At 46.6% G+C, this 14,936-nt stretch overlaps 1 protein-coding gene across 1 annotated transcript; it reads right to left on the bottom strand.

Annotated features, from left to right (window-relative positions):
• Positions 1 to 3,441: 3,441 nt before the first annotated feature.
• LOC112557354 lies at positions 3,442 to 5,498 on the bottom strand. The gene is made up of 4 exons (XM_025227153.1): positions 5,398 to 5,498; positions 4,626 to 4,860; positions 3,972 to 4,183; positions 3,442 to 3,763 (listed from the first exon to the last, which is right to left on the bottom strand). The coding sequence occupies exons 1-4, from the start codon at positions 5,409 to 5,411 to the stop codon at positions 3,442 to 3,444; spliced, it is 783 nt and encodes a 260-aa protein (XP_025082938.1). The 5' UTR covers positions 5,412 to 5,498.
• Positions 5,499 to 14,936: the final 9,438 nt, after the last annotated feature.

The following is a 14,936-nucleotide window of genomic DNA, read 5'->3' as shown; positions in this document are numbered from 1 at the left end:
GGTAGTGATGTAACACACACATTGTTGACAACATGGTAGTTAATGATGTAAACAACACTTGTGACACGATGGATATGCAGTTGTAACACAACACATGGCATAAATGTAACACAAACTTGTTGACAACGACAATGGCAGTAAATGTAACACAAACACTTGTAATGAACGTGGCAGTAATGTAATCACAACACTGACCTTTTGTAGTATGTAACAACATGGAACAGAGTAAATGTAAACACAACACTTGTTGACACATGGCAGTGAATGTAACACAACACTACTTGTTGACACATGGCAGTGAATGTAACACAACACTTGCTGACACATGGCAGTAAATGTAACACAAACTTTGTTGACACATGGCAGTGATGTACACAACACTACTGTGTTGACACGCATGGGCAGTAAATGTAAACACACTTGTTGACACATTGGCAGTGAATGTAACACAACACACTTGTTGACACTGGCAGTAAATGTAACACAACACTTGTTGACACATGGCAGTGAATGTAACACAACTCCTACTTGTTGACACATGCATGGAATGTAACACAACACTTGCTGACACATGGTGAGTAACAAACACTACTTTCATGGGCGAGTAAATGTAACACAAACACTTGTTGACACAATGGCAGTAAATGTAACCAACAACACTTGTTGACACATGCAGTGAATGACACTTGTTGAACATGGCATGAATGTAACAACCTTGTTGACACATGGCAGTATGTAACACAACACTTGTTGACACATGGCAGTAAATGTAACACAACACTTGTTGACACATGGCAGTGAATGTAACACAACACTTGCTGACACATGGCAGTAAATGTAACACAACACTACGGATTTCTGAAATACAATAAATGTGGAGTAGAGAGGGATTCATCAAAGACTCCGCGACACTAATTATCAGTCTTCAAATTAACAAGGTATTTGATTCCATATTGTTGCAATGCATCTAGTCAGGAGTTACTTAAGGATTGATTGACTTTCATTATTGTTGAGCACGTCCACCAAAGCACGAGGACTTACTTAAAGTCCAGTCAGCCAAAGGATTTGCCAGTGTCCAGCTAACCCTACACATAATTTATCGCAGTTCATTTGAAAGGACGTGGGGTGCAAAATTTCTAATGATTGAGTGATGCTTAGTTCAAGAACTCATTTGCCTAAATCCGGGGGAGATATCTTTATCCGTCCTCCATCCTCATCATCGTGACGTCACAAAAGGCCTAATTAACATATATTCTCAGCTCTTCCATTGGCTAAGCCTTTGACGACCTAACGTGTCACTGTACTATCGTGACCTCAGTGTTGTTGACGTCGTTGTGTGGCAGGTGTGTTTTGTACCGGTTTCGAGTAGATAGAAGGAGGGGATGGAGGGGGATATTCACTGTCAAACCTTGTGTCAGCCCAGCTGTACTCAGTCCAAGGATTTTCACGACTGAAATGCTTGCAGTTCATTGTCGCTGGGGAAATGGTTCAGAAGCTAAAGCACCGCAGTCTTGTCAAGTGCTCTGGACAGAAAAGACAGACTGGAAACTGGACGATAGTTTTTGAGTTGATGTGGTCGAGGATGAGTTTCTTTGGAAGTAGGATGACGACGGCGTGCTTCAACAGCAGGACTACAGCACTAGTCGACAAAGTGTGATTGATAACACAAGTGACGGCTGGAACTATCAAACCAAGGCACTTGGCACAAGTGCAGGAGATGAGTCGACATCGGGTGGAGAGGGCGGGATTTGTTGGGAGAGTTGATGAGGATCGCTTTGACTGCCTCGAATTTTAAAGTGAGTTTCGTGTTGGATGATGCTAATGGTGCAGGCGGTAGTGGTGGTGTTTTGTTTTTTTTGTCTTTCTCTCATTTCATCCTCGCTGCAAATCTGGCAATTCTGTCGGCATGGTTCCCCTACTCACCACGTGTAGAGCGTGCACAGCTGATTTGTAGTTGCCAGGAAGCACAGAAAATGGTCACATCACGGTGATACTGGGTGTGATAGGATGATATACATCACGGCGGGTGTGTACGCCGTGTGTCTATGGTGTGACCATTCACAACACACATACAAAGTGCATATCGTGTGACCATCACCATGTATGGCCATTGTCCTGTTCAGCCGAGAATAGCAAGTGAACTGCTTTCACGACTGTATCCAGACACGCATACCTGTGCGAGCACGTGACGGTGCACTCCGCAGGTAGGCTGTCTCCTCCAGCTCAGCTGTCACTATATGATAATATGAACATTTAAAATATGTATTGTATCCAACTCAGTATACTATCTACGGGTGGACAGTTGAAGTTAGATGACATTGTAGGAAAGGTGAAGGCAGCCTGATGACAAGGTTTAGGTTTGTTTGTGGGGAGAGTGACGCTAAGCTTTGCTACCTCTCTACACACTAATGTTGACTATTTCATTATCACAACACTTCTACAAGCTACTGGCTACTCTATTACATTATCAGCATGACTTCTACAGTGTGAGACTGAGATGAAGAAATCTTTCAACCGGTGTGGGTAGGGAGCTTGCAAGGTGGTGAGGCAGGAGGCTGAAGATCTGCGCCACCCGACCTCAGTTTCATCTGTCTTGTGATGACATCTCGTGTCGGGTACGTCATCTTGTGAGGGTACCCTGTTTTCTCTCCACATGCGGCACCTGAGGTCAGCCTGAATTGCTGACATAAATCTTCCACCAACACCACTCTTACCCGCCCCCACCCCGAGCTCACAGCACTACACGTGTGCACGTAAATCTCTTGTAGTCAGAATGGCAGGATGGAAGGAGTGCCACACCTCCTCGCCCTCGTAGTGCATTGGGTGTCAGGGCGGTAATTGTCTCCAGCCGTAAGCCAGGGAGTCGCCAGACTCAGGACCCATTTGGCGATGTCGGGGGGGAAACAAAACAAAGCTTCAAACCATTTGGGTCGCGCCTGCCTCACGTGGTCAGTGTGGGGGCGCTGCGACATGTTTTCTTCCTCCTTCTGATGCCTTGATGTCTTTACGCATGTTCTAACTCTCTAGAAAGTGTGAAGAGGTAGTGGGTGGGGGTGGGGCGACCGTTGAATGTTATGTGAATGGTTGACAAGCTCACACACGCGTAGTCAGCGCTGCTGTCGGGATGGAGGATGAGGAGGCGACTCCTGCGTGACAACTAACAGAGCAGGTCAGCAACTTTCACACATTTCTCACAACTCACAAGCCAAGTCGACCAAGACTCGTGGATTCCTCGGGACAGGTCGACTGAGACTTGAGCATTTCTCGCAGGCGAGGTCTAGCTTCCCTCACAGGCGAGGTCGACCCAAACTCTTACATCCGTCAGCTTCAAACAATGTCACGATGTATTAAATATCTATATATATCTTGAGATTGCTGCGTGCGCTGTTGGTGTTGTGCTGTGAGGGATGCGAGAGATGGAGCAGCAGGTGTAGCCACGCATCAGTTCACTTCACTAAGTAGCCACAAGGATGGGGGTAGTGGGGATGGGGGTGGGCCTGCAAGATGCAGAGGGTCGCTGAGGACCGAGGAAATTCCTGAGCGAGCATCCCAGACGAAGGCGGCGATAATGTTGGTGTCAGGCCAGGAGCAGTGAGTGGAGTGCTCAGCTGAGGGCAGCCGCATTCCTGGCCCCCCGCTTGGTGCCGCTCCCTCTACAAAGAAACGGAAGTTCGCATCTCTCTTCGGCTGTTCTTCCGGGTCGCCTTGGCGGGCAGGACGGGAAAAGGACTTGAGTGAGGTGGCACCTCGTCCGGACAGAAAACTCCATATGTCCGTCCACTTGTAAAAGGTTTTTCACTGGTACTTCTAAACACATATATCAAGTGTTGTTTTCCTGTTGACATGCTCAGTCCTCCAGTCTTGTTTACAAGTAGAGTGGTGGGTAGGCTGATGAGCTTTTACACTGACAGACGGATTCCAGCGGCTCTACAAAAACAAGAAGTTATCAAGTTTTAAAAAGACCTTCTAACCTTGAATGTAAACTCCGTGTAGTAGGGAGGCTCGCCTGTTGACGTGTTCCAGATGACATGACAGGCTGACCTGTAACAAGTGTCACGCAAATGGACGTGCGCCAAGCTGAGGACAGCGACATCATGCTTGAGGTGACTCGCCTGATCACGAATGATCGGTCAAAGATAGCCCCGAAGACAAACGGGTTGACTGTTCTACCTATTCCACTCAACTGCGAAAACAGCAAAAAACAGAGCACAAGCAAGAGATATGCGGGATACAAAAACACAAAGCCTGGGGTTAATCCGTTAATGAATGAAGTAACACCCTTTATGTCCAGAGAGTTGGTCACGTAATGCTCAACTCTTCCGACACGTCTTTCATCTTTTTTTCTCCCCTTCGTCAGCTACGAGCTTTCCCCTCCAGAGTAATCTGTCACCACTTTGTTGGAAGCCAGTTCCCCCGTAGCGTACTCGGATACCACCCCGTGCACGCTTGCCACTCACTACACTACAGGGGGGCAGCCACCCGCGACACCTAAAATCCCAATAAAAGTTCGTTAAAACGGAAACTTTTTTTTTTAAAGTTTGGACGAGTTTTACTTTTGTTATATTGAACAATTTGTCATATAGAATCTCCTTACATCGAGGATTTTTCTTTTTACTATCTTTTACCTTCTTCAGTCTACAAGATTCGTAGGCGGCCCGGTGGTGCAACGACTGTCGCCTGTCACCAACACAGTGAAGGTTGGCTGTCCTGGGTTCAGCTCCCGTCGCGGACTCGCTGTTCTTTCTGTGTCTGTGGCGTCTGTTTACAGGGCTGACTGCCTTGCCCTCATATAGTCTTACTTGCTGGCTTGGCGTTAAACACCAGTTCTCTCTTCCTCCCTTACAAGATTCTTCCCGGGTTCTGGGGGAAAAAAAAAATTCATTATGTTGAAAAATTCGTATCATGGTGTTCAAAAGTGTGAACAGTCTGAGAAACAAACAAAACAAAACCAAAAAAAAAAAAAAAAAAAAAAATGGAGAAGGTGAAAATAACTACAAAGTCCTTTCCCCAAAATTAAGAAAAGCAAATGTTAAATGTGGATGTAGCTTGGATGTTACAGGACGTGGACTGGGAGCTGAAGGATGTTTAATTTAATCTGAGCACTTCACGACCAAGACAGTCCGCAGTGTCTGCGCTGGCCAGTAAATAATAACACCAATAGTCACGCAGAAAAAAAAAAATACGGGTGAGTGCAGCCCTGCCATTATACAGAATCTTCGACTAGTCATTAAAGTTCTGCATCCAAAATTATCTGAAAGTTAATATGACATTTGTATGGAAGCTCAACTGGCGTTGGTACAGCGGCCAAGTGTGGCAGACAGAAACTTCGCTCACTCAACACAAGTCTCGTGAAAACAAACCCTGACGGTCAGTGAAAGCTGAGCTTCCTGCAGATACCTGATGTCAGTCATGTGTGACTGGCCTGCACTGTGTGCAAAGCTTGTCGTGACAGCTCCACATCAAAACTTTCTAAGCAGCTGCAGGAAGTCGCCACCGCCATGTGTAGATGTAGATCTCAAATCTAAGTCATGACAAGATGGCGCACACGTGACAGTAGAAATAAAAATTTAATGGCCAAGGAGAAGATGAAACGTGGCCCAGAAATTCATCCAGTAACCTAGTAAATAGCGTAACAGATGTACTGATGAGCGTTAGACACAAAACTTCACGAAAAAATCAACGGGCAAGTACGAAGACAGAGAAGTCCGCCTCCAGCCAGTTAGGCCAAGGGACATCACTCTCCCATCTTGGAGTCACAGGATTGAGTTGAGTTTAAACCTGGGGGCCGTTAGCTACAAGCATGTGCACTGGGAAAGAGGGTCGAAGAAAGTTTGAAGGCTGAAAGGGTGTTGGTGTGGAGTTCAAAGAATGTCAGCACGGAGTATCCTTTGGCGAACTGTGAGTGGTGACGTCACGTGCACGTGACCCCGAGGTATGTGCGGAGGAGGCGACACGAGACTTGGTGGTCCCCGATATTAGGAAGGAAATGCTTTAATTTCTTATGACTAGCAGCACAGAATGCGAATAACAGGTGCCCCATACAAAGTGTATATTTGTGGCATTGGTCGCTGCCAGGGGAGTTATTTGTCTCTGCTTCCATGATGCTACTCCTGTTTCTGTGTGCATGTGTATTTAGTTTTTTACACAGTTGTACAGATGATGATTAGTGGTGCTGACTAGCTGAGTTTGCTGTGGCCTCCACAGGGCAATCAGCGCCTCATCCACATGTGGAGTGAGAGACGTGCTGGTGTGGAAACATCTAGTGCCGTGCCCCACCCAGATCGTCCTCACCTGTGTCTGCCTACACGTGCGCGTCGTGCAGTCGTTGGTCGTGTGAGTGGTGGACTCGTGACGTCAGCATCTCCTCTCACCTCACCTACCCCACCTCACCACACCTACACTCACCACACCTACCCTACCTCCTCACACCCACACTCACCCCATCTACACTCACCTCCACCACACACTACCTCCCACACCCACCACCATCTACCCCCTACTCATCACACCTACACCACCACACCTACCCTACCTCCTCACACCTACACTCACCACACCTACACTACCTCCTCACACCCACATTCACCCCATCTACCCTACCTCCTCACACCCACACTCACCACACCTACCCTCACCACATGACGGGCGTTGATCGTAGCAACAGAGCGTCTGTGTTCACTGTGAGCTGGTGTATGGATGTTTGTATGAATGAATGCATTTAAGGGTGGATGGATGGGAGAAAGAAGGCGGCGTTCAAACAGTATTGTCACCCAAAGAATCAACAGACATTTATATGTAACAAACACACACAGTGGTGACTGCACACTACACACAGCACCATCGCAGTGCGTGTCGGGGCGGTGACGTAGCGTTGCATCAGCTGCTGTAACCGATGTAAATTGCTTACGGCGGTTGAACATCAGCGCAAATGTGAACCACCCAGTTTCCAGCGGCAAAGGAGGAGTTTCAGTGGTAGTGGCAGCTCTGGGATTGGAAGCTGCTGATGTTTCTGGGGAAACGCTGATGACGTAAGCTCTCGTGGAATCCGTGTTACCCGTAGTGCGGCCAGGTGGCGGCGAGGAGCGGGGGGCTAGGCAAAGTGGTTCAGAGAAAACCGAAAACGAAAATAGTGTCTAGGAAAACACACCACGTGTTAAATACCGTTGTCATGACGTCACGATGGACGTAGTGACGTCACCAAGAAGCAGCCATCTTTCAGGCAGCACACTCGACTATTGTATTCAAGCCTCGCCATCATTCAGCGCTTTATATGCTATATTTAGAAATGTGACCAGTGAGGACGTGGTGAGGCTTCAAGGTTCGGACCACAAGAGAAAGGACGAGATAATCAGTGCCACAGAGGACGACGCTGTACATCCTTTGTACATCCTCTGTACATCCTCTGTACATCCTCGACAAGGTCTTGGGTCTTTGCTCAACTTGCCGCCACTTGCAAGGAGACTGGATATCAAGGGTCCGCATCATCACCGATGATGTGCGTGCACAGTCTGCAGCTGTATCTCACACGTAACAGCTGATGTAAGTGGTTAGTGGCTTGGAGTCCTCACGGACCAACAGGTGGAGAGAGCCTACTGTTGTGCTTCACACTACTTCATCAGTTGGTGAGCATAATATGCAGGTGTACATTGCAAAAGACTTCTTAAAATCATCCCATTTCCTTAAAAAAAACTTGTTGTGTCTAAAGACTGACACTCCGTGTTGCTGCCATGTCAGGCGGCGGGAGGGCAAAGTGTGTGGCAAACACGTGCATCAGAAAGATGTGATGATGGTGAGCCACTCGCGATAACAGTCCCTTAGTCCCAGGAACACTCCCATCTCTCTCCCGCCTACACACACACACTGCGCCTGCAGCATCCACAGGACCGTCCACAGCAGGGGTGGGCAACATACGGCCCGCGGGCCGGATCCGGCCCGCGACGGGATTTTGACTGGCCCGCAGACTGTTTCTGGTCGTACATGATAATGTGGCCCATGAACATTAACAAGACAAATCTGCGTTCCAGTCTAACTGATGTTCACGTGCAGTCGTTACTGAGGATGTCTACGTCCGACATGCAGCCAGAGTTCACAGAGTTCAAGCAACTTGCTGACAACTTTGATCGACCGCAGCTGTCTCATTGACTTCAGAAGCTATTGAAGTACATTACCTTAACATCATTAAATACTGTTTTCGGTCTCTATGCTTTAAAATTAAAGTTTACGAGTTTACATTAAACACGATTTATTCCTTGTATATGTAGATAAATACGCGATTAAGGTATTGATCCAGTAATCTGGCCCGCCAAGGACTTCATTTCCCCATATCCGGCCCGCCGACCGGAGAAGTTGCCCACCCCTGGTCCACAGCATGATCCAGAACACCGCAATGGCTGCCGTGCGACAGCAAAGAACCGTAACTCGGTATTTGTGCCAAGACTTACATGTAAGAAACAACAGCACAAAAACACGTGGGCTTTTATTTATTATTTTTGCTATGCGTCATCTCCTCTAGGAATTTTAATTTTAACATATTTTCACAGACTGCAAGCACTTGCTTCACTTCGCATTTTTGTCATTTTAGCGAGAGGAAGTGTTACACCATCACTGCCTTCAAGCGAGTGGGAATTCCAGTTTTTGTGTACAATTTGTAGCACCGAGATGCTGCTGGGGAAAAAACAGCGTTGTAGGCAGTGTGTACAACTGTGTAAACAACTAAATACACTTGCACAGAGAAACAGGACAAGCATCGCAGAAGCAGAGACAAACAACCAACTCCCCTGGCAGCAAAGAATGCCAAGAATATAGGGTCCCCCGATGAAGGACAAGGGTCCCGTGTACTTGCATGGCACACGTGTTATTTGCATTCTGTGCTGCTAGGGTCACAAGAAATAACAGCAAACATGAGAAAACAACCACAGTGTAAACACCGCAAGTTTTTACTTCCACTACTTAACGTTCGTTTTCTGTAAACAAAATCTACTTCAGTATGTGTAAAACTGTATTTCTAATGTCAGAATATATTTCTTGTTTGTCATGGTATTCGTGAGACTGATTGAGTCCATGGCACATTCACACAAAAAGCTGTGATCACAATCACACATTCACCCTGAGTGCACGTGTGTCTATTTATATATTGACGGAAGTGCCTCAGGTCAGGGCAGCAAAGTCAGCCGGAAGTACGCAACCCTGTTACCACAGGCGGCATGTGACTTGTCGCTGACCAATCAGAAATCAGGGATTTCCCACAGTCTCTTGGTGTAGTTAGCAGCCGCTCAGCCCCTGTAAAGCTTTTAAGTTAAAACATTGCGATAATAAAACTACAGGCTTGCCATACTTTAGTTTCAATACAATTGCGAGGTTAGACTGACATCCTACAGGTACCTCACAGACTGAAGGAGTTATCGCCTGCTTAACACTCGCCACTGGACAACAATATAAGTAAATAGATTTCCTTCGTTTAAACTATTTCACATGAGATATTGATAACAGCTAAAAATCATTTTATGTTCCATATTGTTGTAAAATTCTCTTGACATTATGAAACAGTTGTGCTAACAGAACATAAAATCGTTTTCTCAGAAAGTCTTTCACTAGCTTTGCTAAATACTTCAGAGATTGCAAATAAACGTTGAAGAGTTGCTTGTAGAGAAGAGGGTTTTTAATTCAGAATTTTTTGTTTATAAATGTTGTTGTTTTCAATATTTTAAATGTAGTGTATTTTGTGAAATAATGACATGGGCACCTCCAATTTCTTTTTAAATACAAAAATTAAATATTTACGAAATTTAAATAAAATGTATTAAAATCGTGTTAGAAACCAATGTTTAAACATCAATGTGATTTAAAATTCTCAGGAAACAGTCTTCCTAATGATATCAGTTTCATCCATCTTGGTGTTGGATTTCAAAATCGTTGGTCGCTGCTAGTAAAAGGTGATCACTATACATTTTTCACGAAGACACATTGATAAATAAAACTCTAGAAAACAAGTGTTAGTATTATCAGTGAATATATTGACTGTGATTTCATTTCAAACAGTAAAATGTGTCATCGTAACTCAAGTTTGTTAAGTGAAACACAAATAAGGTCACTTCCTACACGAATGAAGTACGCCATGGTGGAGATCCAGCCATGCATCCCATTCCCATCAGTTGTCACTAGTGCCAAGCACAGAACATTCTGAGATAAAGATCATCGTGTACATCGTGTGCATCGTGTACAAGCTTCAACAGGGAGCAACTCAGCTGAGGTAAATACAAACATGACGATGTAATATTGACATCCAAGCCGAACATGACCACCGCATAATCAAGTCAAGGCCGGCGGATTCCCCCTATCAGGCGAAGGGACATAACTCTGGTTATCATGCCATGTCACGTGACGCCTGCAGCAGAGAAGGAAAAACGTTTGAAACGTTGCTGACGACATCTGTAACACTGCTGACGACATCTGTAACACTGCTGACGACATCTGTAACACTGCTGACGACATCTGTAACGCCATTTGCACCTCATCGTCTTAGCTTCTCACAGGTGCTCTTCAATACCGGCCTGCACCAGAGGTCCTCACTATAGAAACTGTTTACTACCGTCAGGGTTGTCTACGCTCACTAGACTGTCTACTACCGCCTGACACGCCACCTACAGGGGTGTCTACGCTCACTAGACTGTCTACTACCGCCTGACACGCCACCTACAGGGGTGTCTACGCTCACTAGACTGTCTACTACCGCCACCTACCTACGCACACTAACGTACAGGTGTCTACTGCGCCTGACACGCCACCTACAGGTGTCTACACGCCACTGTTCTACTACCGCCTGACACGCCACCTACAGGGTGCCTACGCTCACTAGACTGTCTACTACCGCCTGACACGCCACCTACAAGGACACTCACTAGTCGACATGTGCGCAGACGCCTGCACGTGCGAATGTGCTACAACACACAGCGGCGAGATTAAAGCCCCCGGCACATCGCCCCCCACCCATCTTCTCACCACCACCACCCCCCTTTCTGCAGCACCGACACATTCCCAAGAAAAACAGGGGGTCAGGGGTCATGAGTATGTACAGAGGAAGGTGAGCGATGGTGAGAAAAAATACAGATGGTCGTGAGGTCATCTGCAACCCACGCCAACTGACAGTACAGACCTCAACATATTTGTTACTTATCGACTTATGATGTAGCACTTCATCTGTAGTCCCCCTGGTGTAGTAACTGACCTGAGTAACATCAATGTGACCACACAGTCAAGCTTCGTTTCGGGAATGATTTTTTCTTTCTCTTTCTTTCTCTCTCTCGCTTCCTCCCACTCACTCCAAAAATCCAGCCTCGTGATTTCTCGTCTGTAAGGATCCTGTCACTACTACGTAGACAGCCCCGTCTATAAAATACTGCGAGGTCAAATGTCGCCTATAGACTGTCGAGACTATTCTCTACCAGAATAATAAGCTTCCTCAAACTCAATATTCCACATCAAGAATGGACGTATTCAAGGTGAGGCTGAACAGCATTCCTTCACTCCTGCAACAGGTCACAGCGGGACTTGTACAACACCTGCAACAGGTCACAGCGGGACGTGTACAACACCTGCAACAGGTCACAGCTGGACGTGTACAACACCTGCAGCAGGTCACAGCGGGACGTGTACAACACCTGCAGCAGGTCACAGCTGGACGTGTACAACACCTGCAGCAGGTCACAGCTGGACGTGTACAACATCTGCAGCAGGTCACAGCGGGGCGTGCGTCCAAAGGTTTGATGGCCCACAGACACGCAAACATCCATGACTAAGGATGAACATGTACCACGCGCTACTTACTCATTGGTCACATAATATGTCAAGTAAGACTGTTCTTACTGTCACATACACGTGTTACTGCTGCTACACCTGGTGTTGGGAGATGTTACTGATGACGTGAGCTACATATTGTGGCTGTTCTCGTGCCTGATGTTGAGGTGGTTGCGGGTGTTGTGTTGTGAAGCACCGTTGTGTCTGCTGTGGGTACGTGACAGGGTCCCACACAAGCTGGGGCCTGACAAGGCCGCTGTTCATGCGCAATAATCACACATTTGTTGAGTATTCTGGCCCCTCCGCCCAGGAAACCCGAAACACCTCCAATCGTATCTTTCACACACACCCGGCTGTATCATCCTCTGACTGACAGTGGCAGCCCCTGAGTCTGTGATTGTTCCACCCTCGGCCTTCCCTTGATTAGCCTGTCGGTGATTTTAATTTGAGAAAGTCCCACACAGCTTCTCTCATGTCCAGACTCATTAACATAGATGCTGAATGATCCCCGGGCTGATGCTGTCCCGGGCTGTCGCTATGGTAACACGCAGTAACCTTACTGGCTGTGAAGATAGCACAGCACGTGACCACCCAACCCCTAGTTTAGGTGGCCGAGTGTCTGTGCGTACGTTGGTCTGACAACAGACTCTCTTTCATTTCTGCAGACCACTTGTTGTCACCATGAGGTGCAGACAAGGAAGGCAACTAGTTCTGTTTGTTTTCAAAGCCACCGGTGGTCACCGAGTGATGGTGAGGTCAACAAGTGTTTGCTGCCTCTCATCCACACCTCCTCCATCTTCCCTTTGTTATGTCCCCTTAAAGCTCGCTATCCTGGTCAGCTATCTGCCCCCACCGTCAGTTACTCATGGCCTTTATCTAGATACAGGATGGTCAGTCACGACAGCTAGTCACAGACAGCTATAGTCACAATCACAGACAGCTACAATCACAGTCGCGACAGCTAGTCACAGTCACAGACAGCTATAGTCACAGTCACCACAGCTAGTCACAGACAGCTATAGTCACAGTAAGTCACTGACAGCTATAGTCACAGTCACAGACATCTATAGTCACAGTCACAGACACGTTAGTATATTTGTAGCAATGTCTCAGTTCTATTCTATACAGAAGGATGAATAGGTGGATGGGATAAAATAATACTGTTGGGGACGAACAGGGTGGCCTCCTTCTAGCACAACAGATCATATGTTTGTCTTAATGTCTATGATACAAAAACAACTTACTCAATATATAAACTACATGTAGCCTGTACAGACTTCCATAAAGCATTTGATTGGATAAGTGGGAATAAACTTCGGTATATTGTGTATAAAAATAGCATAAAAGGCAAACGTCTAAGCGCCGTTAGAGGTATGTACACTACAGGGTCATCAAGGCACGTGCTCGAGTAGTAACGGCCCAGTGCTGTTTACAATATTTAGAAATGAAGTAACCTGTGAAATCAGAAATAATGGACACCATGGCATTCAACTTTCTCCAGCAAGGCACAGGAGAAAACACCTAACCACCCCATTTCCAAAAATTTACTGACGATCTCAGCCAATAAAAGGAGTAGAAACTGTAAACTTCTAGGTCACATCACCAACTTGTATGACTGGACTGCTGGCAGACGATTTTTTTTCCAGTTAACTCCTAAAACGAGGCATGCTACTACAAAGCTTCCGGTTTAGTCCCATTCTTTGTTGCGGCTCGCCGAGACTAGCAGCGGAGAAGTTGGCGAGAGGCTGAGCGTTGGTCTCGGCAGACAGACAGCCGTCCACCTGTCCACGTCCATGAACACAGCCACAACCAAACTTGTATAACACAAAACCTGTCTCCTGTCGAGAATTAAACACTTCTTAAAGCTTCACTGTCAGAACCTCTCGCACACAGCACAGCCCACATTCATCCAACCATCTGCTGGCTGCCACTGTGTGGACTCTGCCAGAGGAACTCAATGAGCTGCTTGTGTGCCATCAAAGGCGACCTGTGCAGCATCTCCCGTGTGCAGGGCCCCACCTATGGATGCGCAGGACCAAAATTCAACAAAAGTTTTTTATCTATAAATTAGTAATAGGCAAAACATCTCCTATGCTTTCTACGCTATCTTCCACCAAAAATACAAAAGGGTCTCACACTCAATGCTCCCCCACCAACAACCGACTTCCTCACAACGAGGCTGAAACACTGAGTTTTCTGTGGAACATTTCTTGACATCTTCAACAAGCGGAATTCAGTCTACACCCGTTCAAACCAGGACTTCTAAAAAATTGACATCAAAATCTTTGCTTGCTGAGGTCTCTCTTCCAACAACCCCGAAGAACTGCCATGGAGATGGCAGGTTGTGCAGGATGGAGAGCAGCCTCGTGTCTTCGGTGAGAGTTCCAACCCCGCTCCCCCCATCAGGTGTAGTGCCAGCCTAATGTGAACCTCGACAACCGCGGGAAGATTTCCCGTGAAGTTCACTGAACTTATCAGAAGACTGCACTTCATTGCTGAACAAGACAAGATGCCAGTCGGACTTGCACGACCTTGTCTTAGTCATGGTAACAACAGCCAGTGTAGCTGTCACCTGCAGTCACTACACGTACAGTGACGTGTCGTGTGACATGTGTCATGTGACATGTCATAGACACCTAGCAATCAATGTCAGTATACTGTCTGTGAGATCTTACCGCATGTTGCTGTAATATTATCACGGTTTTACCTTTCCCTGGGATTCTCGTCAAATGAAATCGCCATAACTCATTCTATTTACTGCAGACTCACCCGAGTTTCTTCACCTGCCGCCTCTTCTTGCCAAGGGAGCGAATAGCGTGTAGCACAAAACACACGAGTGCTCTCTCTTTGACTGTAAACGTGACAGAGTGGTCTGTCACACACACGGTTTTCTGACTGCTGCCAGCAACAGTCGTCCACTTGCTTGTCAATAAATAGAACTTGATATTTTCCGAGGACATTGCTCCTCTTTACAGCTGTCTGACAGTTTCTCGGAGTATCCTGCTATCTACCCGTGGTAGCCCCACACCCGAGCCTGACGCAGTGTATGTTCTCTAAGACAAAGAATGTCCTGAAGAATGGACGCAGTCACAAGTCACACCCCGTCCAAAGAAAGGAAATAATAAACTGTGCCAAACTACAGA

This window comes from Pomacea canaliculata, linkage group LG2 (genome assembly GCF_003073045.1).
Source record: "Pomacea canaliculata isolate SZHN2017 linkage group LG2, ASM307304v1, whole genome shotgun sequence".
Taxonomy (NCBI): Eukaryota; Metazoa; Mollusca; class Gastropoda; order Architaenioglossa; family Ampullariidae; genus Pomacea; species Pomacea canaliculata.
This window is presented reverse-complemented; position numbering and strand designations above follow the sequence as displayed.